General features: G+C 41.3%; 1 protein-coding gene across 1 annotated transcript in view; it reads right to left on the bottom strand.

Moving 5' to 3' along the window:
• Window positions 1-25,876, bottom strand: part of VPS53 (VPS53 subunit of GARP complex) — a 270,995-nt gene that overhangs the window by 242,314 nt on the left and 2,805 nt on the right. Inside the window, exons 2-3 of the mRNA XM_073615146.1 lie at window positions 22,334-22,414; window positions 1,620-1,669 (exon numbers count right to left, since the gene is read on the bottom strand). Coding sequence (XP_073471247.1) covers window positions 1,620-1,669; window positions 22,334-22,414 — 131 coding nt within the window. The remainder of the gene's footprint in view (window positions 1-1,619; window positions 1,670-22,333; window positions 22,415-25,876) is intronic.

The following is a 25,876-nucleotide window of genomic DNA, read 5'->3' as shown; positions in this document are numbered from 1 at the left end:
GATCCTGCAGTGCCAGATGTGTCCCCCTGCTTAAGCCAGTACATGTCCGGGCCCGTCTGAGGTATGCTAGAGAGCATTTGGATGATCCAGAAGAGGATTGGGAGAATGTTATATGGTCAGATGAAACCAAAGTAGAACTGTTTGGTAGAAACACAACTCGTCGTGTTTGGAGGAGAGAAAATGCTGAGTTGCAACCAAAGAACACCATACCTACTGTGAAGCATGGGGGTGGCAACATCATGCATTGGGGCTGTTTCTCTGCAAAGGGAACAGGACGACTGATCCATGTACATGAAAGAATGAATGGGGCCATGTATCGTGAGATTTTGAGTGCAAACCTCCTCCCATCAGCAAGGGCATTGAAGATGAAACATAGCTGGGTCTTTCAGCATGACAATGATCCCAAACACACCACCCAGGCAATGAAGGAGTGGCTTCATAAAAAGCATTTCAAGGTCCTGGTGTGGCCTAGCCAGTCTCCAGATCTCAACCCCATAGAAAACCTTTGGAGGGAGTTGAAAGTTCATGTTGTCCAGCGACAGCCCCAAAACATCACTGCTCTAGAGGAGATCTGCATGGAGGAATGGGTCAACATACCAGCAACAGTGTGTGACAACCTTGTGAAGACTTACAGAAAACGTTTGACCTCTGTCATTGCCAACAAAGGATATATAACAAAGTATTGAGATGAACTTTTGATATTGACCAAATACTTATTTTCCACCATAATTTGCAAATAAATTCTTTCAAAAATCAGACAATGTGATTGTCTGGATTTGTTTCCACATTTGTCTCTCATAGTTGAGGTATACCTATGATGACAATTACAGGCCTCTCTCATCTTTTTAAGTGGGAGAACTTGCACAATTGGTGGATGACTAAATACTTTTTTGCCCCACTGTATGTGTCTATGCACACATAGGCGTTTACAGCCAGAAAAAAAAACATCACTTGTGGTATAGTGATAATACCTTTTAATTTTGGTATATTCCTTGCTGTCCAGAAAGCAATATGCCTATAAAAAGATATAACACCCAAACATCAAAGCAAGATAATTTTAGCAGTACAAAATAGTTTGGATTTACTATAAAATGTAATAGATGCAGTTAAAACCAGAAAAGCATACATAACAGTTTAAGGGCCTGTAATTTGTAAATACAAGCTACTAAATAATGCAATATTGGAAGCAAAGTTGAATTTTAGCAGAATTCGAAAAAAGCCAACAATAAGGCCCCTTTCACACTGGCAGGGTCTGCCAGCGGATCTGCCTGCTAAGCAGATCTCTCTGCTGATCCCCGCTGAGCAGGCGTATGACAGGTCTGTGTCTGGACACAGCCCGCTGTTCTCAATGGGACAGTCGGGATGGAGGTGGACCGCCTGTCATCTGATCTGCCAGACAAATGGGGGAACCCCATCTGTCTGTTTTTAGCGGACAGGATCGGATTGGATGCTGGTGGGTGTCAAAGGACACATGTCTGTTGACATCTGGTGCTCCACAGAGAGCAATGGATGGTCTAATCGAGCACAGTGAGTGTAAAATGGGCCTCAAATAAAAAAAGGTGACATTTTAATGAGAAGCAGACATGTCATACAGATAAATTGAAACACTGATTGCATACCTTATTTTCAACCGGATTTTGCTTACAACATCATCAATGTTTGACAAAGACTGTGAAAAAAAAGAAAGAAAGAAAGGTAGGTTATAACTTATTTCAAATTATTGATGCTAACCTGATCAACAATTTCAACTTCATTCACCCATATCCATATATTTCCCTTAACTGTGGCCACTCTGAATAACCGTTTGCAAGGCTGACCACAGATGGCCCAACTTTTGGGAAGATATCACCACGTATTATCAAAATGATCAAAGGTTAAGATACAACATATACAGCATGTTCTTTGAATATAAAAAAAAAAAAAAAAAAAAGCCTAGTAGAATCTTCCCAAATCCCATGACTAAACTAAGCTCAAATAACATATATACATATAGAAAGAGGCAATAGCCATTGAGGGTTGTCAGATGATTAAAAAAAATATTTTTAAACCAAAATATGTCTGAACAATATCCTTATTCTCCAAAACTAATCCATAAACATCCACTACTTAATGGTCCTGTAATCTACTTTTTATGAAATGATTTCTTAATGTGTTTTTCTGCCTCTTTATAACGTCCTCTGTAAGCTATGGAACCTCTATTTTTCTCCCTCTCTTCTGTTTGTTTGGAACAAGCCTTGACCATTATGTGTGGTCATGTACACTGCTCTATGCATACTACAAATGCTATAGTCCATCTCGGGCGCAAGCAAGAGAGATTGTCTATGTTCCTACATACAATAAGACCATGGAGAAAGAACATGGCCATCCTCTAACAAGAAGTTGGATCACAGCAGCAAAAAATAATAATTTGGAGAAGGCTGAGAGCAATAAAAAGTACTTTTCGAGTTAACAATGCATACCTGAATATAAATATTTTTAAACCAAAGTTTAGTGTCACTTTAAGTTTTGGATAGAGTGTAGATGGGTCAGTCTATGGTCAGCTTTCTTTTGCCATTTGTGTCTCCGTTGGAAAGATTTTTGTTATGGTGACCACTGTCACCAGAACTGGAAGCAATGGAAAATCCCAAGTTTTGAGCTGTCCCCAGAACATGAATAGAGAGAAAATCCTCTGGCTGGACATGCTTATTTTAGTGATCACTGTCTAAAAGGATATTCCTCACTTTTAGATATTTTATATTTCCTTATTTCCTGTTATGGGGAAACTATAGCGTTATTATCGAAAACAAATTAGTATCCCCCCTCCTCCAATTGCTGAAACCAACATCATAGCTTAGTGAGTTGGGCCAGTTACAAAACTTTAAACCATCTAAGTAAAGTCTGTATATATATATATATATATATATATATATATATATATATATATATATATATATATATATATATATATTTTTTTTTTTTTTTTTTTCACATACATACATTATATATATATATATATATATATATATATATATATATATATATATATATATATATATATATATATATATATATATATATATATATATATATATACACACATACACACACACACATACATATACACACACATATATACATACACACACACACATACATATACACACACATATATACATACACACACACACACACACATTTAATACAATAATGTAAATATGTATATAAAATGAAACAAACCATGAGATAAAATTTATCTTACAGAAAGTTACAAAAAATGTAGTTTTAATCAACTGGAGAACACTGGGGACTAATTTCACTTGAATGATTAAACCCCTTTTTAGAAGTCCACCTGCCTGATATGCCTGCAGTAATCCATACAGGCTTTTCAGTGCCATATTATTTTGGCCCACTGTCAATAGTACAAAGTACATGGACATCATTGACAAACCACTGCAGCTTAAAGCGATAGTAAACCGCGGACTTAATGAAAAAAGAAAAAAAAAAAACCCTTGCAAGGCAATGGCATTATGTGCTAGTATACATTGCATACTAGCACATTATGAAATACTTCTCTTAGGACAAAGCCCTCCAGCGGCACTCTGTCACCACTGACAGGACTTCCAACTTCACCCGGTCTTCCTTCCAGGTTGGTGGGCTCCAGCTGTGTGAGTGTCCAGGGCTGTGTTGAAGTCACGCCCCCACATGGTATGCACAGTATGCGGGACCTTCAGAGCCGCTGCATGCAGTGTGACTATCTCCCAAACACCGCAAGTTTAAGAGATATTCACTTACCTACAGGTAAGCCTTCTTTACAAATCCTTTGGTAGGTAAGCCTTGGTTCACACTGCTGTAACCACACTGTGGTGCAATTTCCAGTGTGACTTTGCAGTGCAACTTTTAGGCAACATTAGAGTCTATGGGACTTTAAGTCACATTGGGGTTGTAATAAAGTAGTGCAGGACTTGAGTCACATTGATTGGAACGACCACCATTGAAATAAATATGTTTTTACTTCTCTTGCAACTTTGCTTGTCACAAGTTGCAGCATTGTGAACCAGGGCTTAAGCCTGGTTCACACTTGAGCGGCTCTGCAAGCCAAGTTTGCGCAGGCAGGGCAGCCCATTTGTTTAAATGCCCCCTAAAAACGCAGGGAAAAGTCCCTGCTCAATTTTATAAACCACAGCCTGCAAGCGCAGTTCAGTTCTCAGTGCAGGAAGCGTCTGCTGAGATTTCCAGTGCATGCACGTGCCATTAAGAACAATGGCATCCGTACGTATCTGTGTGGGTGGTTGTGGCTGCGGGAACAGGTGCGGACCCGCAGCAGGAACCACCCGCACAAATGTGAATTAAGCCTAATGCTGGCCATACACGCACAGAATTTCGGCCGAAACTGGTAGTTTTCGGAAAGATCTTTCCACAATCGTGCCTTTTAGTGGACCCAACTTTACCGACGATTTCGATTGTGGGCCTGGCTAATGTCGATGGAGCTGAAGCGAAAACTTTTACGGTTTCAATTATAATGTATATGTGTATATTGTAATCGAATCGGAAAGAACTTTCTGTCTAGTATGATTTATATATGTTTTGAGACTGTTTGAGAGTGTTTCAACCTTACATGTAGTTTTTTGACTAAGAAACAATTTAAAATGTTTGTATCATTATTAAAAGGTTCCTACCTCAAGCAACTTTATACAAGAAAATAACAAGTACACATGTATCGATCAAGCCAAGGAACTAAAGCTTGACTGGGGCTTTTAAGAGCTTGGTAGACAATGGAAATTTTTGTTTAGATGTCACATAAGGTCTCCTTTCCTTCAAACACTATAATAAAAATGTGTCATTCAAATAAAAATGATTTAAAGCCAAATTCTTCCAAGGGTAAAAGTTGCCATTGAGTGCAATAACCAACCAAGATCTCTTTATATCGGTTTTACTAAACTACATCCAGACTGGCTGCCATTTGCTACATATCTTCATTCTTTTTTTTTTTTTTTTACTTAGATAGTAATAGATTATATTTTGATAGGTGATAAATTAATAATTTATTTTTGCTTATTATAAAACAGTAGGTGAGCTGGGATGCAATGGTGTACTTGTAATGCTCAGCAAAAGCAGCATAAACAACTTAAGGATAAACAGCGACCCCTAGTGGATGTAACTAGGTCAGCTTTTCTTACCTTTTCAAAGAACATGCAAAGATTTCTTACCACTTCTTTATGAAAGAATAGAAAAATGTACAATTGACTCAATTTTTATTATGAACAACTGCCAGCTAGCTTTTTCAATTAAAAAAAAAGTTAAAAAGGAGCAAAGAGTTCAGTGCAAAGTACAGTACCTATAGCAATCAATAAGAATGTATCTTGTGCTTTTAGAACGTAAAGCTGAAATCCAGGTATGGATATTTTTGCATAGTTAGGCTGATCCAGCTTGGACCATGGGTTTGGTTGTCAGCTGTCCCTCCTCTACACTAATGCTGGTGCCCTCAGCATAGGTAAGTATACAGGCCTTTCCTTTACAGGTGTAGCCCCCTGGTCCTAAACTGGGGTGATCATGTAAATTTAGTTTTTGGCTGGGCTGTAGGCAGCTCAGACTAATTGTACAGTTTATCTGGTCTTTCCCTAATCTCAATTAGGTTGTGCATTTCTCACTGTCGCCAGTAGGCGTCACTGTTACCACTGGCCAGTATGAGATAGTACAACTAGGTTGAGGTATGAATATTTATTCTTCTTACAGCCAGCCCAGTAGAAGGTTCTTGTCCACTGGTGCATTTTGGGAGAGGATATTTATTAGGGCTGGGCCATGCCCTCGCTCTCTCTTGCCTCAGGCTCTCCTAGCCTGAGGACATGTTGCTGAAGCGAGCTCTGCAAGTAGGCCCAGAAGCCTGGCTAGGGCCTACTAATGCTGAGGTGGTCCTTATGCTGTCTTGCCCGGCATAGAAGTCAAGCCAAATAGAGAAGATCCAGGGGAGGATCTTTGCTGGAGAGAGCCAGGATGAAGGTTGGTCTCTAAGGGGGGCCTGGCGACTCGTTTGGAGGATGCACCTACATCTAAAAACGTGCCTACAGTGTTGCCAGGTCAGCTTAATGGTTCTGACACTGCAAAGCTGGATCTTGTTCTACATCTAAAATGTGTTTGCAGTATTGCCAGGTCAGGTTAAAGGTTCTGGTACTCTAAAGCTGTACTTTTTCTGGAGCCAAGGAGTCTGTAAGTGATCTGCTACTGGTATCCGAGACCCCTAACCCTCTCTCCTACTACCTCTTTCCAAGTTCTGCATTAAAGCTTTGAAAAAGATCAAAAGTGACTGGCGCCCAATTTCTGTTCAGAGCTCTCCATTATAGCCATGGATTTTACCACCGAGGTAAATGCTAGCTCGCTCCCTGCCTCTGGAAGTCACTCACTGCTCTAGAAAACCCAGGGGGGCGCTACACAGGGTAGTTAGAATAGGCTTATAATGCTGGTGGATACAGGTTTAAGTATACTTAGGATTGGACTGGACTTCTTTAATTACCCTGAAGGTTCTACAAAGGCAGATGCTGGACTTGTAACAATATGTCACTATGTACTGGTCTCAAAATTGAGAAAGTGTATGACATCCAGCTTGGAGCTCTTATCAAATCTGCATATAGTTCATGAGCTGTGGCAGAATACGCTGAACATGAGTTAAACAATGCAAACTAACAGGCATCAGGGATGAAAACCTAGAATAAATTAGACCTAGAGACAAAATTTTTATTTTTTTCAGATAGAGTAGAGAACGGTAAAACCCATATCAGGTGTAAAAAGTTTATTTGCTTCATGTGTGGAGATCTTTAAAACTAGAGCCAAGAATCAAGTCATTGATATGGAAAATGACAAAAAAGTAATTGGTCAACAAAGTCTACAAAGCAAGCATTTGTGTACAGTGCCTTGCAAAAGTATTCACCCCCCCCCCCCCCTTAGCTTTTTACCTATTTTGTTACATTACAGCCTTTAGTTCAATTTTTTTTAATCTGAATTATATGTGATGGATCAGAACACAATAGTCTGAGTTGGTGAAGTAAAATTAGAAAAATATATACATAAAACTATTTTTCAGAAATAAAAAACTGATAATTGGTATGTGCGTATGTATTCACCCCGTTTGTTATGAAGCCCATAAAAAGCTCTGGTGCAACCAATTACCTTCAGAAGTCACATAATTAGTGAAATGATGTCCACCTGTGTGCAATTTACGTGTCACATGATCTGTCATTACATAGACACACCTTTTTGAAAGGCCCCAGAGGCTGCAACACTTAAGCAAGAGGCACCACTAACCAAACACTGCCATGAAGACCAAGGAACTCTCCAAACAAGTAAGGGACAATGTTGTTGAGAAGTACAAGTCAGGGTTAGGTTATAAGAAAATATCCAAATCTTTAATGATCCCTAGGAGCACCATCAAATCTATCATAACCAAATGGAAAGAACATGGCACAACAGCAAACCTGCCAAGAGACGGCCGCACACCAAAACTCACGGACCGGGCAAGGAGGGCATTAATCAGAGAGGCAGCACAGAGACCTAAGGTAACCCTGGAGGAGCTGCAGAGTTCCACAGCAGAGACTGGAGTATCTGTACATAGGACGACAATAAGCAGTACGCTCCATAGAGTTGGGCTTTATGGCAGAGTGGCCAGAAGAAAGCCATTACTTTCAGTAAAAACAAAATGGCACGTTTTCAGTTTGCGAAAAGGCATGTGGAGACTCCCAAAATGTATGGAGGAAGGTGCTCTGGTCTGATGAGACTAAAATTGAACTTTCTGGCCATCAAAGAAAACGCTATGTCTGGCCCAAACCCAACACATCACATCACCCAAAGAACACCATCCCCACATGCTGTGGGGATGTTTTTCAGCAGTCGGGACTGAGAAACTGGTCAGCGTTGAGGGAAAGATGGATGGTGATAAATACAGGGATATTCTTAAGCAAAACCTGTACCACTCTGTGTGTGATTTGAGGCTAGGACGGAGGTTCACCTTCCAGCAGGACAATGACCCCAAACACACTGCTAAAACAACACTTGAGTGGTTTAAGGGGAAACTTATAAATGTGTTGGAATGGCCTAGTCAAAGCCCAGACCTCAATCCAATAGAAAATCTGTGGTCAGACTTAAAGATTGCTGTTCACAAGCGCAAACCAACCAACTTGAAGGAGCTGTAGCAGTTTTGCAAGGAGGAATTGGCAAAAATCCCAGTGGCAAGATGTGGCAAGCTCATAGAGACTTATCCAAAGTGACTTGGAGCTGTGATAGCCGCAAAAGGTGGCTCTACAAAGTATTGACTTTAGGGGGGTGAATTTGTGAAATGTTATGCACATTGACTTTTTCTGTTATTTTGTCCTATTTGTTGTTTGCTTCACAATAAAAAAAAAAAAATCTTCAAAAGTTGTGGGCATGTTCTGTAAATTAATTGCAGGTTGTGAGGCAACAAAACACGAAAAATGCCAAGGGGGGTGAATACTTTTGCAAGGCACTGTAAATACTGAAACATTTGTGGGTATAAGGTACTGTTCACACTTCAGCAGATCAGAATTGTGGGCAGAATCACACAATTCTGCCCACAATTTCAGATTGCACTAAAATCCCTACAAAGCACGTAATGTGCTAAGATTTATTGGCACCCCAAACACAGTTAGTAGGCGTGCGGTGAAAAGACACGCTTTTTTCCACACACAAGAAGGTTCTGGATCTTCTTTGCCATGTTTGTCACGTATACAGCAGCTGATTCAAGCGAATGGTCTGCCCTATGCACTACACGTGAAAAACCTGCAAGCAGGTTCACGCTATGTGAAGTGTGAGTGGGTTCTAAAGAAAATGTTCCAATAACCTATTAGCCTAAGGTTAAAGTATCTAAAGCCAAAACGTTTTTAACATTTTGGATAGAGAAGGTGAAGGTTACAACCGCTGTCATTTTTACCTGTAGACTCAACAAGAATATTTTTGAGCAAAATATGAGTGTCACCTCCTCTTGGGGGTTTTTTAACCTGCTCAGCACCAAAAAAGGAAGAAGTGTCAAGATTACCATGATGGAATTCCCGGAAATGTTTTGACACATTTGAGATATTTTTAGAATTAGTATTTGTAGTGTCATTTGATACCAATGCTAAAAATATCTCAAATGTGTCAAAACATTTCCAGGAATTCCATCATGGTAATCTTGACACTTTTTCCTGTTTTGGTGCTGAACAGGTTAAAAAACCCCAAAGAGGAGGTGACACTCATCATATTTTGCTCAAGCGTGAAGTATGGTGGATACATACCCTCAATACTAGAAAACCGTATGGTTTGAACGACAGGATGGATATAAATCTTTTTTTAACATAATTGCATTTTTCAACATAGTCGCATTGTTTGATACATTTATCGCACCATTTTGAATATGCTTTATTTGGTCATGATATGTTTCTCATATGCCTGCTGTGCTTCTCTTTCTTTTCTCCATGTGTTTTTAATTGTTTTGATTGCTCTGATTAAGATGCACCCGCCCTATTTGGAGTGCTTACTCTGTTATAAATATCAGTTTTTAAATCAAACATGTATGCTTTGATGAAGGCTTCTTAGCCGAAACGCGTCAGCGTAGCCTGTACCCGTGTACCCATGTAACCCAATAAAGGACTTTTATTCAAGAGCATCCGAGTCGCCAGCCCTTTTCTGATTCAAGTACTGCATTTTGGGGCCTGAACGTCCTGGCTAGAGCACCGGATCACAGTTCAAAGATCATCATATTGGCAGTGGAGCTGGGGTATCATTTTCCTTCTCATAGGAGAGAGATCTGTGTTGTAAACAACACAGATCTCTTTACTGACAGTGGGGATGTGTGCAAAGCAAGGAGACAAAAACCAGCACATCCCGTAAAACAGTACAGAGTGCAGTTACATTACACACTCTAGACATACATTTAACCCTTTGATTGCCCCAGATGTTAACCCCTTCCTGCCCAGTGTCATTAGTACAGTGACAGTGCATTTTATTAGCATTGATCACTGTGTTAGTGTCACTGGTGATGTCAGTTAACCAGTGTCAGAATGCCTGCCATACTATCACAGTCACGCTATAATTCCAGCGTGTATATAAAGCTATTTGTCGATACTATCGTTTTCCACACAAGCCAATCAATAGACACCTTATAGGGATTTATTTTTACCAAAGACATGTAGCAGAATAAATTTTGGCCTAAATTTGTTTATTGGAGGGGGGGGGGTTTATAGCAAAAAAAATTTGAGTTTTTTTCCCTCCTTCAAAATTTTTGCTCTTTTTTCTTTTATAGAACAAAAAATAAAAAACGGTAGTGATCGAATATCACCAGAAGAAAGCTGTATTTGTGTGAAAGAAAACGATATCAATTTAATTTGTGTCCAGTGTTGTATGACGTGCAATTGTCAGGTAAAGTAGTGCAGTGTCATATAGCAAAAAATCTTTTTTAGTTAAAAAAAACTGGCTCCTAACTTTTTTAACTGGCCCCTAGATTCAAAGCTAATTGTTCAAGCCCTGCCGTAATGCACATTGTTCTGAATGAAAATAGAGACTTTTCAATGTCAAAATAAAATGCGGAAATGCGTATGCAAAAACTGTTCCGGATCGCAGAAACTGTGGTGCGAACAAGCACTAAGTTCTACTAGAAGAATACATTGAAATGGGTTTGTGTGAACACAATGCAAGAAAAGAACACCCATTTTCCCAGCTGTTCAGCTGCAGAAATACTAGGTGCCATTTCCAGGCATGTACAAGACCACAGCCACCCCAAATTCTAGTTTACTTCAAACTTGAATATTCAAATAAACCAATTCATTTGCCCAAAAGTTTTTGTGTTATTTCAACAGAGCAAACATATGAAACAGCATTCTGTAATAGCTGATTTACATGTGCAGATTTTACTGCCACCCTTCTGAAAAGTGATCTGTGATGGAACGATTATCAGAGGGCATTTGAGTGGCAGTGAAGAGGTGATATGTCTCCTTGACTGCTTGTTTAAACTCCCTGCATTTGGGTCACCTTTGGAAGCAGTATCGCTTGTCAAATGTGGTATGTCATTAAATTTTTGCTGCAATGTGAAGCAAAGCATCGCTGCTGTGGCATGTGTACAGCCCTGGTTGAATGCATGCTCTACCTTAGGTGGACAGTTGGCGGGGGGGAGGGGGGGGGTCAATAAAACCATGGCTTAACTGCTTTTAAAGCTGCACACGGGAATGAGTCCCCCAAACATGGGAACAAGGGCATGCAACCACTCAGAGCTGTTAACATGCTACAGCTGTAATGCTGTGGTTTGTGGCCGTGGCAAAAATTAAATGGCATGTCGCATATGGCATGTAGTACTGAGATTGAAGGCACTAAATAGGGCTGTGCTGTAGGTGATTGTGCAGCAGTGGGTTGACATTTTGAGGGTTACAGCGGGCGGTGATGTGACAACATATTGCCACCTCACCACCTGTCAAAAGCCCTCTGAAAAGCAATCCACCGCAGATCATTTTTCAGAGGGGTAGCAGTATTAGCCTCATGTGTGAACTAGTCTTAACAAAAGAGTTAGAGATCATCTCCGTTAGCATAGGTGTTGGAAAAAACTTGTATGCTCACAACAGAATTTTATTATTGGCTCTTTACCATTGTATACCCTTAAAACTAAAAAAATATATATTGCTAAAACAAAAAAGATGAATCCAGTAGAAAAAGGCACTGTAATTCTTGAGGAGTAATGTTATCCAGTCAAAAAAAGTTTCATCACGTCAGTCCTGTAGCTTTTTTCCATGCATGCTATTTGAGGGTTAGCCTAAATGCTTTTCACTATTTATCCACTAGATGGCACCAAAGGAGTGCTTTTTAGCCAGATTGCAGAACCACACATTTAGACCCCTTTCACACTGGAGCGGTTTGCAGGTGTTATTGAGCTAAAAATAGCGCCTGCAAACCGCCCCAAAACAGCCTCCGCTGTTTGTTCAGTGTGAAAGCCCAAGGGCTTTCACACTGAAGCGGTGTGCTGGCAGGAGAAGAAAAAATCTCCTGTCAGGCGCTTCTTTGGAGCGGTGAAGGAGCGGTGTATTCACCGCTCCTAAACCGGTCCTGCTCATTGAAATCAATGGGACAGCGCGGCTATACCGCGGCTATAGCCGCGCTATACGAGGGGTTTTAACCCTTTTTCGGCCGCCAGGGGGGGGTTAAAACCGCACCGCTAGCGTCCGAATACCGCGGTAAAACAGCGCTAAATATAGCGCTGTTTTACCGCCGACGCCCCCTACTGTCCCAGTGTGAAAGGGGCCTTATTGTTCCAAGGGTAAGGGCCAATTCACACTGCAGTCGCAGAGCAGCCGGAACCATTCAGGGCTCAGACCACTCTGCGTTACCAGCTGGCTAGGGTGCAGTGTGATGCATGATTTAGTGCATTGTACCATCCTTTTTTTGTTTTGCACCAGCTTTATTTGAAGTGTACAAAACGTACACTTCATTCCAGGGTGGATAAAAAAAAAAAAATCAATGATTTTTGTAAAGAAAAAAAAAAAATAATAAAACAAAAATCTGCTTTTTTTTATTTTTATCAAATTTATTTTAATAAAATGCTTTTGGAGTAAAAATCTATCTAACAATAGTTTTCTATTTAAACTGGAGGAACTGCAGTCTGCTCACATAATTTGTAATAAAAACATCTTTGCCATTCTGAAGCTTCCCTCCAATCACTTTGCATATTATTTTATATATACTGTAATTCTGTACTTGCCAAATATGCTGCAGAAATCTCCCTCCACTGGCTGCAACCATTTTAGCTGTGGGCAGCTAAAGATGCTACCTGTTCACTTCCTGGATTTACACAGAGGCACACCTGCAGCTCTCATTGGCCCTCTTATGACTCAACCCCCCCTCCTGGCAAACTCACATGAGAGTGTGAGAGAGAGAGCTGTGCATGATGCCATAAGCCTAGGCTTTTTACCAGACAAGAAACAGGAAGTGGGCTGTATAAGGTATTTACTGGCAGAACAAAAAAAAAACAAAAAAAAATTATTATCCAAAATTAAAACAAGGGCAGAATATTTAATAGATGGAAAGTGCAAGCTGAGATAACATGCACTGCATTGATGCAGTCACATAAATTCATAGTAACCATGAGATAAAACAACGTTCAGGAATATTCCTTTATCCGATTGTTTTGCAAATCTATGTACACTACAAACTGTATGATTGAATCGGATATCGCTGTTTTACTAACCTAACAGTTTATTATTCTAAATAGGAAACCTTCATCTGCAAATATTAAAGATTCTAACTACCAGCAAGAATAAGTCCTTAAATTTAAAGAGCACCTGTCATTTCAGATCCATCATGGAAGCGCCTGTTAGCGGGCATCCACTCACCTGCTGCTGCCCACGTCCCTTCACCTTGTTGTGTCACTGCCGCATCACCAGCTGTCCCATTAAAGTGAACGGGAATGTCGGTGTGTCAACAGCGGGTCAGAGAAGGAGCCGCTGTGGGACAGAGATGACAGTTGCTCTTTAAAAATGATGATTTACTGTAAATCAAGCCTTTTTACTAGCAATTTAAATCGACTTGATTTAAATCAAATCCACCCTGCTTCACTCTCTGCAATACTGAGCGGCGCAATTCGCTGCCTGACATTGCAGTACGATTTGGGCCGTTACGCTGCGATAAAATGCAGCATGTCCACATTTTAGCACAGTGCTAGGCTGCACTGCAGTGTGAATGGCACACACAGGAAACAAATTGTTTCCTGTGTGTCCCTGCGGTGACAGACATTTTACCATAATAACATAGTGTAAATTGGCTCTAAAGAAAAAAGTAATAACTGTACATTTCCCCATAATCAGTTTAGAAGTCCCTGGTGCAAGTACAGAAAAATGTCTGTTGATCTGCCAGAAATGCATCCAGCTGCTAATTGTTTTCATTGTTAGCATTTACATACACTAAGTGGAATTAAAATGGTTTTGGTTGAATGTTTTCTTCTTGCCAGTTTTGTCATTACTGATGGTTTGTTTCCTGTGTATTGGTATGATTGCTTGTTTGTAGCCCATTATTTCTAATAATCTCTCATGTGCTGCCTATGTATTGTCGAGATTGCCATTTGTTTGCCTGCATTTTACCAGCACTCTTTGTTCCATAATGCTCTAATTTAATCCTCTGCAGGCCTATTACTATTAAACTACCCAGGTTTCTCTACGGTGCTGCTATACACACACACACACACCACTGCTCTACCCTAAGGCCCCTTTCACACTGGGGCGGTTTGCAGGCGGTATTGCACTAAAAATACCGCCTGCAAACCGCCCCTAAACAGCCTCTGCTGCGGTGCGCTGGCAGGGCGGTGAAAAAAGTCCTGCAAACCGCTTTTTTGGAGCGGTGAAGGAGCGGTGTATTCGAGGGATTTTAACCCTTTTTCGGCCGCCAGCGGGGGTTAAAACCGCCCCGCTAGTGGCCGAATACCGCTGCAAGAACGACGGTACAGCAGCGCTAAAAATAGCGCTGTTGTACCGCCGACGCCTCCACCGCCCCAGTGTGAAAGGGGCCTTTCACACTCATACATTTCTCCTGCATTTTTATCTTGCAAGAAAAACATTCCCTTCAAATCCTATGGGACTCTTCACACCACTGCGTTAGTGCGTTTTGAAAAGTCCTAAATGCCGCATCCAAAAACACAGCTTTGATGGAAATCGCAGTAAAACCTGGTAAAAACGCAACGCTATTTGCATTTCAGTCACATGTCCATTTTCCACAGGTGCAGGCAACCCAAATGAGTGCAGGAAACGCAAATCCCAGTAAAAATTATTTTGCTACAGAGCAATGTGAAAGGGCCCTTCCTTTTCACAGCATGCTACATACTGCCATTGTACCTGGCTGCAAAGTGTGCCTGGGAAACTTGCAAGAGATACATTGTTGTACATTTATTGTTGGAGTATGTTGTATCAGGCTGAGATATGGAAGAGTTCACCGCCACCTTGCACAACCGGGAGGAGACCTTTCATGAAACCTGGAGACCCTGGCACCACTTTAAGTATACTGACACATCTCCAGCAGGTTTCGTAAGTTTGGCAGATCTTCTGGATTTAGCTCTAATCATTGGGGCAAGAAGCATCTATTACCTAATATCCACTCAATTTCTCGCTTCCTTTCTCCTTCACCCAGTTCTCCTTCCCTTTTAGGGACAACCGCTATACTTTTTCCTCTCATAACACAGCAACATCCACACACGTAGGACACCCAACGTTAGAAGTGATTTTTCCTTCCAAAGCGAATACACCTTTGCACACTGGTACTGACTAGTATTCCAATGTTTCTCTTCTCCTTCAGCTTCTCATCCTCACTCTGCTAATGGAGAGGGCAAACAAGGATTCTGTGCAGGTGCCTGACATTCTCCATATCAATCGATGATGTCATTGGTTGTAGGATACCAGTGGTTGGGAAATTATATTGGTACACAATGAAAAACTGAGGCTTTGTGCAACTAAAAGGGTAGGCTTATATCACATGCTGGTTTGTATACAATTTTGGGGCAATTTTTAAGGATTTTTCCAAGGCACCCCTGAAGATACTTGAAGGCACCCTGGTTGAAAAAGGCTGGAATAGAGTATGGGAGGCTTATAACCCCTGTCAGTTTTTGTTTTTTGCCACTGGAGAAATTTCCCTTCATTTCCTGTCCCATAGCTAAGACAGAAAGTGAGGGGAATATTTCCCCTCTATTAGGGTTTTGGGGTCAACCCAAAATTTACTTTTAATGGTAAACGGCAAACACAGAATCTCCGCAACAGGAGCACAGACCGCAATAAAAACCTCACAGGTGTTTAAATTCCTCTGCTTTTTATCCTAAAAAAAGTTTTGCCGTCAGTTACACTTAATCAAAGATGTCCCTAAAGTCTTATTTGGAATGATTGGTTCTGTTTATCTTTTGGCACATCACAGAGCTCAAAAAGCAACAGGGAAAGGCTTTCTCAAAGGCAGAGCTTAGCAATTTTCACCCAAGCAGCATCATATGGAGAAATCAGAGTCTAATTTTGGAGACATCATTCGTCTCACCCCTAATTCTGTACAAGGCGGTCTTCTTTTAGGAAAGCTAAAAGTGAAAAAAAAACATTATAGCTCCATCTGCTGGCTGATTAGAAGACTGCTAATACAGTATAGAATATTCCATATTAACTTGACAAAAAACAAACAAAAAATGTATAATAATTTTAGTCCTGACCATACTAAAGAAAAGATCTACAAAATCACGATACATCCTTAATGGTTATATTTTTTCCTACCCATTTATTAATAGGACATGAAACAAATGCCTAAAGATAAACATTCTTATCAAAAGCTTGGCGCTAAAAAATATTTAGCTACCCATTGAAATGTATCACCTAACTTTTTGTGTTCCTACAATTATTAATATTAAAAGGAACATTCTTAATAACCTTCTTCTTATCCTTTACAGACACTCCACTGTTGCTATGGATTGGAATTGTACAAAAAGAAAGAAAAGATAAAATCACACACAAAACCATGAAGCCGCAGTACTTTTAGGTTGCAATGAGGCAAGGAATAGGAGGGAACGTGTCATATTGCATCAACAGCCCAATTCATGAATAATAAGTTAAAAAGCATTCTTTGCATAAGCTATGTTGCTCAGACAGACAAATATTTAATTACAATGTTATTTTACTGTTTTTTTTTTTATATTAAAGACTATGTTCACATTTAGGGACATGTTACATCTGCATTTAGAGTATAACATGTCCCTAAACACTCACTTCCCATCCTGAGCCTCCTATCTGACAGCATGCGAGGGTTCTCATATGAACAACCTGCTGTTACTGCTTTGAGCAATTAATGACCATACCGATCGGACAGATAGTTGGGAGATTCATCCGTCTAATGATTGGCAGGTGTCCATGTTCCTCACCCACTTTGTTGTATCTTCCGTGGTTTTTTTTTTCCCTTTTTTTTTTTTTTTTTTTTTTTATTTGTGCTAGGGTTCGTACAGATTTGAAAAAACTTTCAATAAATAGTACTTGTTAAAAAAAAAAAAAAAGGAAGGAAGATACCTGGTGTGATTGGAGGCTACCATCCCAGAAATAGTCTATCCAATAAATTGAGTCATGGGTGTGTGGGACTTTCTCAACACCAGATATAATTCAACCATGAAAAGTAAGTATATAAAAACGTTTTTTTTTTGTTTGCATCTTTATTCCAGAACATAAGACCACATCTCAAAGCATATACTTCAAACTTAGATCTTAGGGGAACAGAACCCCACATGCAACTCTTCCCCAGTCTGCTGCATAACCTCCAGCCCTCTACAGTGTCCTCAAGTGCCGCCCCCCCCCCCCCCCCAACTTCCCACAGTGCTCCCCAACCCCCTCCAGATACCTCACCCCCTACATGGCTACCAAGTCTGCTGCAGAATCCCCTAACCCCCTCCACAACCCCAATCAACACCCCACTGCCACAATGACACCCAGCCCCCCATCCAGAACCTTCCAGCATTTCAATACAGGTTTTTCATTCCCAAGCCTTTATTGTGTGAGTATAAACTTTATCCTTTACTGTTGGGGCATGGAAGAGTTTGGAAGAATCTACTGGGTGAAAATATATGAAATATATATATATATATATATATATATATATATATATATATATATATATATATATATATATATATATATATATATATATATATATATATAAAATCTCTTTTACCTGCCAAAGGATTTCTATTTATCTCCATCCATACCTAAGATGTGCACAGTCCTGACATACAGCACAGTCCTGTTTATCAGGACAGGAGACGTGATTTTTCTCTGCTGCAGTTTAGTAAGACTTACAGGTCTTGCCCCTCCCCAGCCTGTGACTGGGCATTGCCAACTGTAGGCCATCGTAGGACATACTCGGTTGGCAGTGGTTATACTGGGATGATGCCTGCAGCTACAGACATCATCCCGGTATTAAAATTTTACCTGCTAGCAGCCAGAAAAGCAGCCGATCAGACCGATCTATGTCTGATCGGCTGAATTGGAGGACAGAGGAGAGATCTCCTTGTAGTGATGTAGTTGTAGAATGAGGAGTAAGCACATCACTCCTCCATAGCGAGGACCTGTTATGACCCATGTTGTCACAGGTGATGAACAACATAGCAATAAACTTTATACAAAAAAAAAAAAAAAACACAACACAGTGTAAAAAAATAGTTTAAAGAAAAAATAAATAATGAAGAAAAAAAAAAAAAAGGATAAGCACCTCGCCCAATGTGAACGCATACACAAGGCCTGCGTGCATATGTAAATGGTGATCGCGCCACACATGTGAGGTATCATCGTGAACATCAAAAACCTGCAAAAAATGTTAAAAGTGTCGCCTATAGGGATTTTTAAGTACCGTAGTTTGGTACCATCACACGTGCATAAGCAATTTTAATGCGTAACATGTTAGGTATCTACTTACTCGGCATAACATCTTTTTTTACATTTGATTTTGGGTATTATATTGCGTTTGTGTGCAAAAAAAATTCAATCAAATTTTTATTTTTTATTCAGTGTGACATTAAAAAATTGCAAAACCCACCATTTTATTCTCTAGGGCACAGGTGTCAAACCCCCGGCCCACCAGGCCTTGTTATGTGGCCTGCAGCGGCCCCTGCCCACTGCAGGCCTCCTGTAAACACAGGAACTGAGGGCTGTGGAGGTGTGGGGGCAGATCTGTGCAGAGGTGGCGGAATGGGGGGAGAGTGGTGGGTGCAGACTCAGAGTTCAAAACCCAGAAGGAGGGGTGGAAATTAGATGTTGCACACTGCAACCCTGAACCCTGCACTAAGTAGAGAGTGCAGACTTCAGGGGTGCAGCATGCACAGTGGGCAACATCTCATTTCCACCCTTCCTTGTAGGTTTTGACCCAGTGCTGAACCCTGCACTCTGTACACAAAACACCCCTGAACCCTGCAGTCTATACATAGCACACCCCTGAACCCTACACTATCTACGTGAAACACTCTTGAAGTGTGCATTCGGTACGTAGCGCAGCTCCCAAACCCTGTCCATTGTACACAGCACACCCCTGAACTCAGAGTTAGTTATTACTTAAATTAAAAACCAGTAAGAATTAAATGCAGAGGCAATTATTTAATATAATAAAGAGTAAATAGTTTTAGATATACAACTTGTCCCTGTGCGTAGCGCAACCCTGAACACGGCACTTTATACACAGCACACCCCTAAATGCTACACTCTGTACACAGCACACCCCTGAACCCTGCACTCTCTACGTAGCGCACTCTTTATCTATGCAATTGTCAGAGGATCTAATTGACCAGACCGTGTGGACTGCACAGAGGAGACCAGAAACACATGTAAGTGAAATAATGGTGTTTATTAAATAAGTGACAAGTAAAAGGAATATAAACAGTGCAAAACCAACACAAGAAACCCACTACAAACAACAATATATGCAAGTAAATGGAGATACCGGAATCGTAAACAAGCCAGGCCAAGGTCATACACAGGGAGGTCAGCAGATGGGCAAGGACGGGAAACCAAATAGGACAGGGAGAGGATGGATGGATGGGATACAGGGCAGGGATCCAAGGTAACCAGGAACAGAAGGGACAGGACCAGGAAGGGCTCAGGATAGGGATTGGATCAGATCAGGTCAGGTCAGGACAAGGCAGATGCAGGCTCAAGGTCAAAATAACAGGCAGCAAGGTCAGAATGCAGGGAGAGAGATACCAAGGCAAGCCTATGAGGGCTTGCTGGGTATTTATAAGGCTGTGGTAATTGAATTCATGTCACAGCTGAGCGCAGTGTGTGCTGTTTGCTCCACACTGCCGGAGTGCACCCGCTGGTGGACACCGGTACTACGGCCCAGGGATGCAACAGTGCCACCAGCAGGAGAGACCTCTTACTGCAGGACCCAGGTGTTGGAAGACACCCGCTGGTGGACACTGGTACTGCGATCCAAGAGACCGATAGCGCCACCAACGGGTAAACCCTCTCATGACAGCAATCAGTATGTAGCGCAGCTCCCAAACACTGCCCTCTATACACAGCACACCCCTGAACTCTGAGCTAGTTATTAATGAATTAAAAACCAGTAAGAATTAAATGCAAAGGCAGTTATTTAACCACTTCAAAACCAGCCTCGTTTTGGATTTTAGGTGTTTAAGAGTTTAAAACAGGTTTTTTTGCTAGAAAATTACTTAGAACCCCCAAACATTATATATTGTTTTTTTTCTAACACCCTAGAGAATAAAATAGCGGTCATTGCAATACTTTTTTTTGCACCGTATTTGCGCAGCGGTCTTCTAAGCGCACTTTTTTTGGAAAAAATTCACTTTTTTGAAAAAAAAAAAATAAGACAACAGTAAAGTTAGCCCAATTTTTTTTTATATTGTGAAATATAATGTTACGCCAAGTAAATTGATACCCATCATGTCACGCTTTAAAATTGCGCCCGCTCGTGGAATGGCGTCAAACTTTTACCCTTAAAAATCTCCATAGGCAACGTTTAAAAAATTCTACAGATTGCATGTTTTGCATTACAGAGGAGGTCTAGGGCTAGAATTATTGCTCTCACTCTACCGGTCGCGGTGATACCTCACATGTGTGGTTTGACCACCGTTTTCATATGCGGGCGCTACTCACGTATGCGTTCGCTTCTGCGCGCGAGCTCGTCGGGACAGGGCGCTTTAAAAAATTTTTTTTTTTTTTTTATTATTTATTTTACTTTATTTTATTTATTTTTTCACTGTTTTTAAAAAAAAAAAAAATTTGGATCACTTTTATTCCTATTACAAGGAATGTAAACATCCCTTGTAATAGAAAAAAGCATGACAGGTCCTCTTAAATATGAGATCTGAGGTCAAAAAGTCCTCAGATCTCATATTTAGACTAAAATGCAAATAAAAAAGAAAAAAAAAGTCGTTTAAAAAAATGACACAAAAAAAATTGTGCCTTTAAGAGAAGTGGGCGGAGCCGTCGTAATGACGTCGCTCCGGCCGTCACATGGTATAGAGACGGGTGGGGGCCATCTTGGCCTCACTCGTCTCAGTACCTCAGCAGTGACAGGTCCCGATCTCCTCCGCCGCTACCGACGGCTCCGGTAAGCGGCGGGAGGGGGGGTGGCACCTCTCCCGCCGCCGATAACGGTGATCTCGCGGCGAACCCGCCGCAGAGACCACCGTTATCGTGTACAGAATCGCCGGCCCTAAAGATGGATACCTCGGTTGTGGCAGCAGCTGCTGCCGTTACCGAGATATCCATCTTTAAAAAACAGGACGTCAATATACAGTGGGCGGTCGGGAAGCGGTTAATATGATAAAGAGTAGATACTTATAGTTCTAGATATACCACTGGCCCCTTGAGGACAACCATATTTCTGATGCGGCCCCTGATCTAGGGTCTGCTAATAAAATGTCTATGATATTTGGGGGTTCTAAGTAATTTTCTAGCAAAAAAAAAAATTTGATTTTTACTTGAAAAAGAGAAGTGTCAGAATTGACCTGGTTGACAAGGGGTTAAAGTAATTGTGGGAGGTTGATACCAAGGCATATTTAAAGCGGAACTTCCGCTCATTTGTCTCCTCTCCCCCTCCGGTGCCCTAATTGACACCTTTCGGGGGGGAGTGGACACAGGATACCTGTCTGACAGGTATCCTGTTCCCACTTCCGGGAGTCCAGGCCACGGCCCGTGACATCACAGCGGAGCTCCCTCCTCCACCCTCATCCTCCTCCTCCTCCCCCCCCTGTCGCCGGGCCAGTAGGAGAGAGGAGCGCATGCACAGTAGGGTTCACGGTGTGAAGCCGTAAGGCTACACTGCCAGGTACCCTTACCCGCAATGGCGGCCTCAGGACCCAACAGCTGATAGAAACATCAGCTGCGGTGCCGACATCGCTGGACTCCAGGACAGGTAAGTGTCCTATTATTAAAAGCCAGCAGCTGCATTATGTGTAGCTACTGGCTTATATTTTTTTAGGGCGGAACACCGCTTTAAGTATTTACACTGCTTGTTTTAATAAATATACCCAAGGGTGTAAATGAATACAGAGGTACATTAACTTGTGTCTTTTATATCTTCCTGTAGTTCACCTTTAAAGGTGAGAGAGGGAGTTTCTCTCTCACTTCCTGTTGTACCTTCAGGAAAAAAAAATGTATAAAGACAGTTCAGTATGACGTTCTCTGATGCTCCAAGAATGCTTCCAGTTACATCCTAAGTGTAAGTTCTGAGCAAACTGTTGGCAAAATATAAATCCTGTATAGTAAATGTAAGAGGGTACTGAGCCTGCCATCTCTGCTCTTGTCTAGTGCATGGAATTGAATATGGTTAAAGCCGAAATTCTCATTCACTCTCTAGACATATGACCATTATCACTTACCTGTTCAGTTGGAAACAGAGTGTTAATATATTCAACAGCATTAAAGTCTGCACGATCCAAGGGGTCCAGACCTGGGAAAACCTGTAAATGAGGAACACAAACACTGTAAAACCTTTGTAATCAATGCCTTACTTATCTGATAAATCTTGATATTATTCCCCCTGATATCATCCTTTGTCCAAAATGCTGGATGCCAGGGGAAGGATATAAATTTAAGCCGCATGTCACGTTCGATGGGGAACAGAGCACTACATTTCCCATAAGCCAATGGGAAATGCATGACATGGTGGGTGGGCATGTGGGTGGTGCTTGTGGCAGTTCCTTCTTTTTTTTTTTCAACAGAAAAGTTTTTTATTGATAACAAAAAACAAAACAGTACAAAGAAAATAAAACAAAACGGTACATAAGTATATGATAGCAAGGTATTTTAGATATCTGTGAAGTAGCTAGATAGAGAGAGCCATAAAGGAGTTGGTGATACTACACAATTTATATCTAGGATATAAAATGGGGCAAGGTATTCCTGACATTGGATTAGTATAATGTAAGAAGTCAAATTGTGAGTGGTAGGGGGGAGTGGGAGAAAGGAGGGGGTCCATAAGGGTCCCAAATGCACTATTGTCTCAGCTAGATAATCAATTGATCTTGACAGACCAGGTTAATCCCGTTGGTTAGGAATCTGTTAATAGGTAGAAACAGCAACATCAGGGGGGCTTAAAAAAGGAGAGGAGATCACCAGGAGAAGCCTTGGGAGTTTCGGCTGCATCCTCGAGGGTATATCAGTGATTTCTAGGGAATTCAGGCAGGCAAGGTCCATCCCCGTTTCTCACCCCTTAACTAAGGAGCGGAGATTGGACTCTTAATACAGGGGGGTTAATACCAATAGTTATTGAACTATCTTCCTTGGCTGCCTCACACAGGAGGTGATCTAGTAGTCACCCATTGTCTCCACACTTTATCAAATTTTTGGGGGCATTTGCGGCCCATATATGTTAGTTTATATAAAGGTAGCACAGCCTCAACCAGTGCAGGCCATTGAATCACCGTGGGGAGAGTCAGTAGTTTCTATTGTTGGAGGAGAGCTTTCCTGACATAGAAACATAGATAGAATATTAGCAGTTTGGCATGCGTGGAATGTGTCATTAGTTCTGTAATGCCTAAGAGAAGGACCTTGGGGTCCAAGGGTATGGAAAGGTTGGAGATAGTGTTAATCTCCTCAACCACTTTTTTCCAGTACTCCTGGAGGGCGGGGCAATCCCAGATAACGTGATAGAATGTCCCTATTGACTGCTGACATTTTGGGCATAGTGCTGATTGCGTGGGATATATCCGGGCTAGTCTTTGGGGGGTATATTAAGCCCTGTGTATGAACTTAAGTTGAATAAATCTATCCCTAGCAGAAATTACCGTCGGTATATATTGCTGTATAGTTCCCAGTTCTCCTCTGAAAGGTCACGGATATCTGTCCTCCACATCTGTAATAGGGGGGAATTCTTCTCTGAGTCTCCACAGGTGAGACGTAGGTATATGGAGGACAATATCCTATCTACCCCGTGAGATAAGAAATCTCTCTATCACATGTGGTTTCACTGTGACCACTCTGGGAAATTGTGCCTGCATTGCATGTTTCAACTGTAGATATCGAAATAGCATCCACGAAGGGAGCTGATATGTCACTCGGAGTTCTGGGAAGGGGAGCAATTTCCCATTAGGCATGATCTGCTGTATCTTCACTATCCCAAATTTTAGCCCATATACTGGGATCTGGAATGGATCTAAAATCCGAGAGTTTGGGGTTACCCCATAATGGGGTATAGGGGGAAAATGTATCACGTGTATTTACGGCTGCAGTGACTTTTTCCCACACCTGTATCATGGTGCGCATCGGAAGAGTTATACGCGGGCTAGCTCTTATTTCCCTGTAAACCAAATTTGTAAGGGCTGAGTAGGAACCCAGTATAGCAGCTTCGAGAGTAACCGCGGGGTTTGATTTAGTCTGCTTAAACCACCAGTGAACAGTGACCAGCACTCCTGCCCAGTAGTATTTCTGGAAGCATGGTAGCGCCAAGCCACCAGAAGATAGGGGGAGTTGTAATTTGCATTTCGCTATTCGTGGAGTTTTCCCGCCCCATATAAAAAAGGAGATTACTCCATCTAGTTTATGGAAGAAGGAGACAGGGATAGGAGCCAGGGTGTTTCTAAAGATATAGAGGAATTTAGAGGGAATGTCATTTTCAATAGATTCACTCTCCCCACCGGTGTCAAGATCTTAGTGAGGATTTTGGCATCCACAGTTCCGGGTCCTTCCCGGGTTTAGGGATGACAATAATCACTGCCTCCATCATTGAGGCCGGAAGGCATTGTTGAATCAGTGCTTTAGTAAGCGTGGAGTGGAAGTGTGGGCCCATTACATCCAGGTTGGTCTTGTAGAACTCCGTAGGGAGTCCGTTGGGGCCTGGGGTCTTGCCTGCCTGAAGTGACCTAATGGCTCTCTGGACCTCTTTCAGCGTTATGGGAGTTTCAAGAGCCTGGCTAGCTTCCTTTGTTAGGGTAGGGAATTTTATCTCCAGGAGGAACGAGTTTAATTCTTCAAGGGGATACGTTGCCCTGGAGGTATAAAGTTGCTGATAGTACCGCTCAAATCGGCAGGCCCTACTCCCTAGTTGCCAGTCGTTGGATGTGAACTGGTCACAACCAAGTTCCGTGCTGGTTGTACCTGCCCACAGAAGGAAGCATGACGTAACCCTGCTTCCTTCTCCTGCAGCTAGGTCCACATGACCAGAAATCATCTCTTCATAGGAAGAAGATAGAGACACCTGCCTGCATACACAGGACGCAAAAAGAAAGGAGAAATGAGAGACCTGTTTGGTGGATAAACAATACTTAAAAAGCAGACTTTAAAAAGAAATGAATAACAATGCTTTATAACACTACTGAAATCCTCCTAACATGAGATCAGCTTTAAAAGTTACAAAGGCTCAGCTTTTACATAAACTGTCCCATGTAGACAAGGATCTCCAGTAGTTTAAAATGCACTGTGCCATTTGTAAAAAACATTGTTTAACCACTTCAGCTCCGGAAGGATTTACCCCCCCACCCCCTGACCAGGCCATTTTTTGCAATACGGCACTGTGTCTCTTTAACTGACAATTGCACGGTCGTGCAACGTTGTACCCAAACAAAATTGATGTCCTTTTTCTTCCCACAAATGGAGCTTTCTTTTGCCGTTATTTGATCATCTCTATGGTTTTTATTTTTTGTGCAATGAACAAAAAATTAGCGACGATTTTGAAAAAAAAAAAATATTTTTTTACTTTCTGCTATAAAACACATCCAATTAAAAAAAAAAAAAAAAAAGTAAAATATCAGATTTCTTCATCAATTTAGGCCAATCTGTATTCTGCTACATATTTTTGTGTTAAAAAATCCCAATAAGCGTATATTGATTGGTTTGCACAAGTTATCGTGTCTACAAAGTATGAGATAGATTTATGGCATCTGCCTTGTTTACATAGGCAGAACGCCGTTCTGCCTCTCTGGGGA

This window comes from Aquarana catesbeiana, linkage group LG02 (assembly GCF_042186555.1).
Source record: "Aquarana catesbeiana isolate 2022-GZ linkage group LG02, ASM4218655v1, whole genome shotgun sequence".
In the NCBI taxonomy this organism is placed as follows: Eukaryota; Metazoa; Chordata; class Amphibia; order Anura; family Ranidae; genus Aquarana; species Aquarana catesbeiana.
This window is presented reverse-complemented; position numbering and strand designations above follow the sequence as displayed.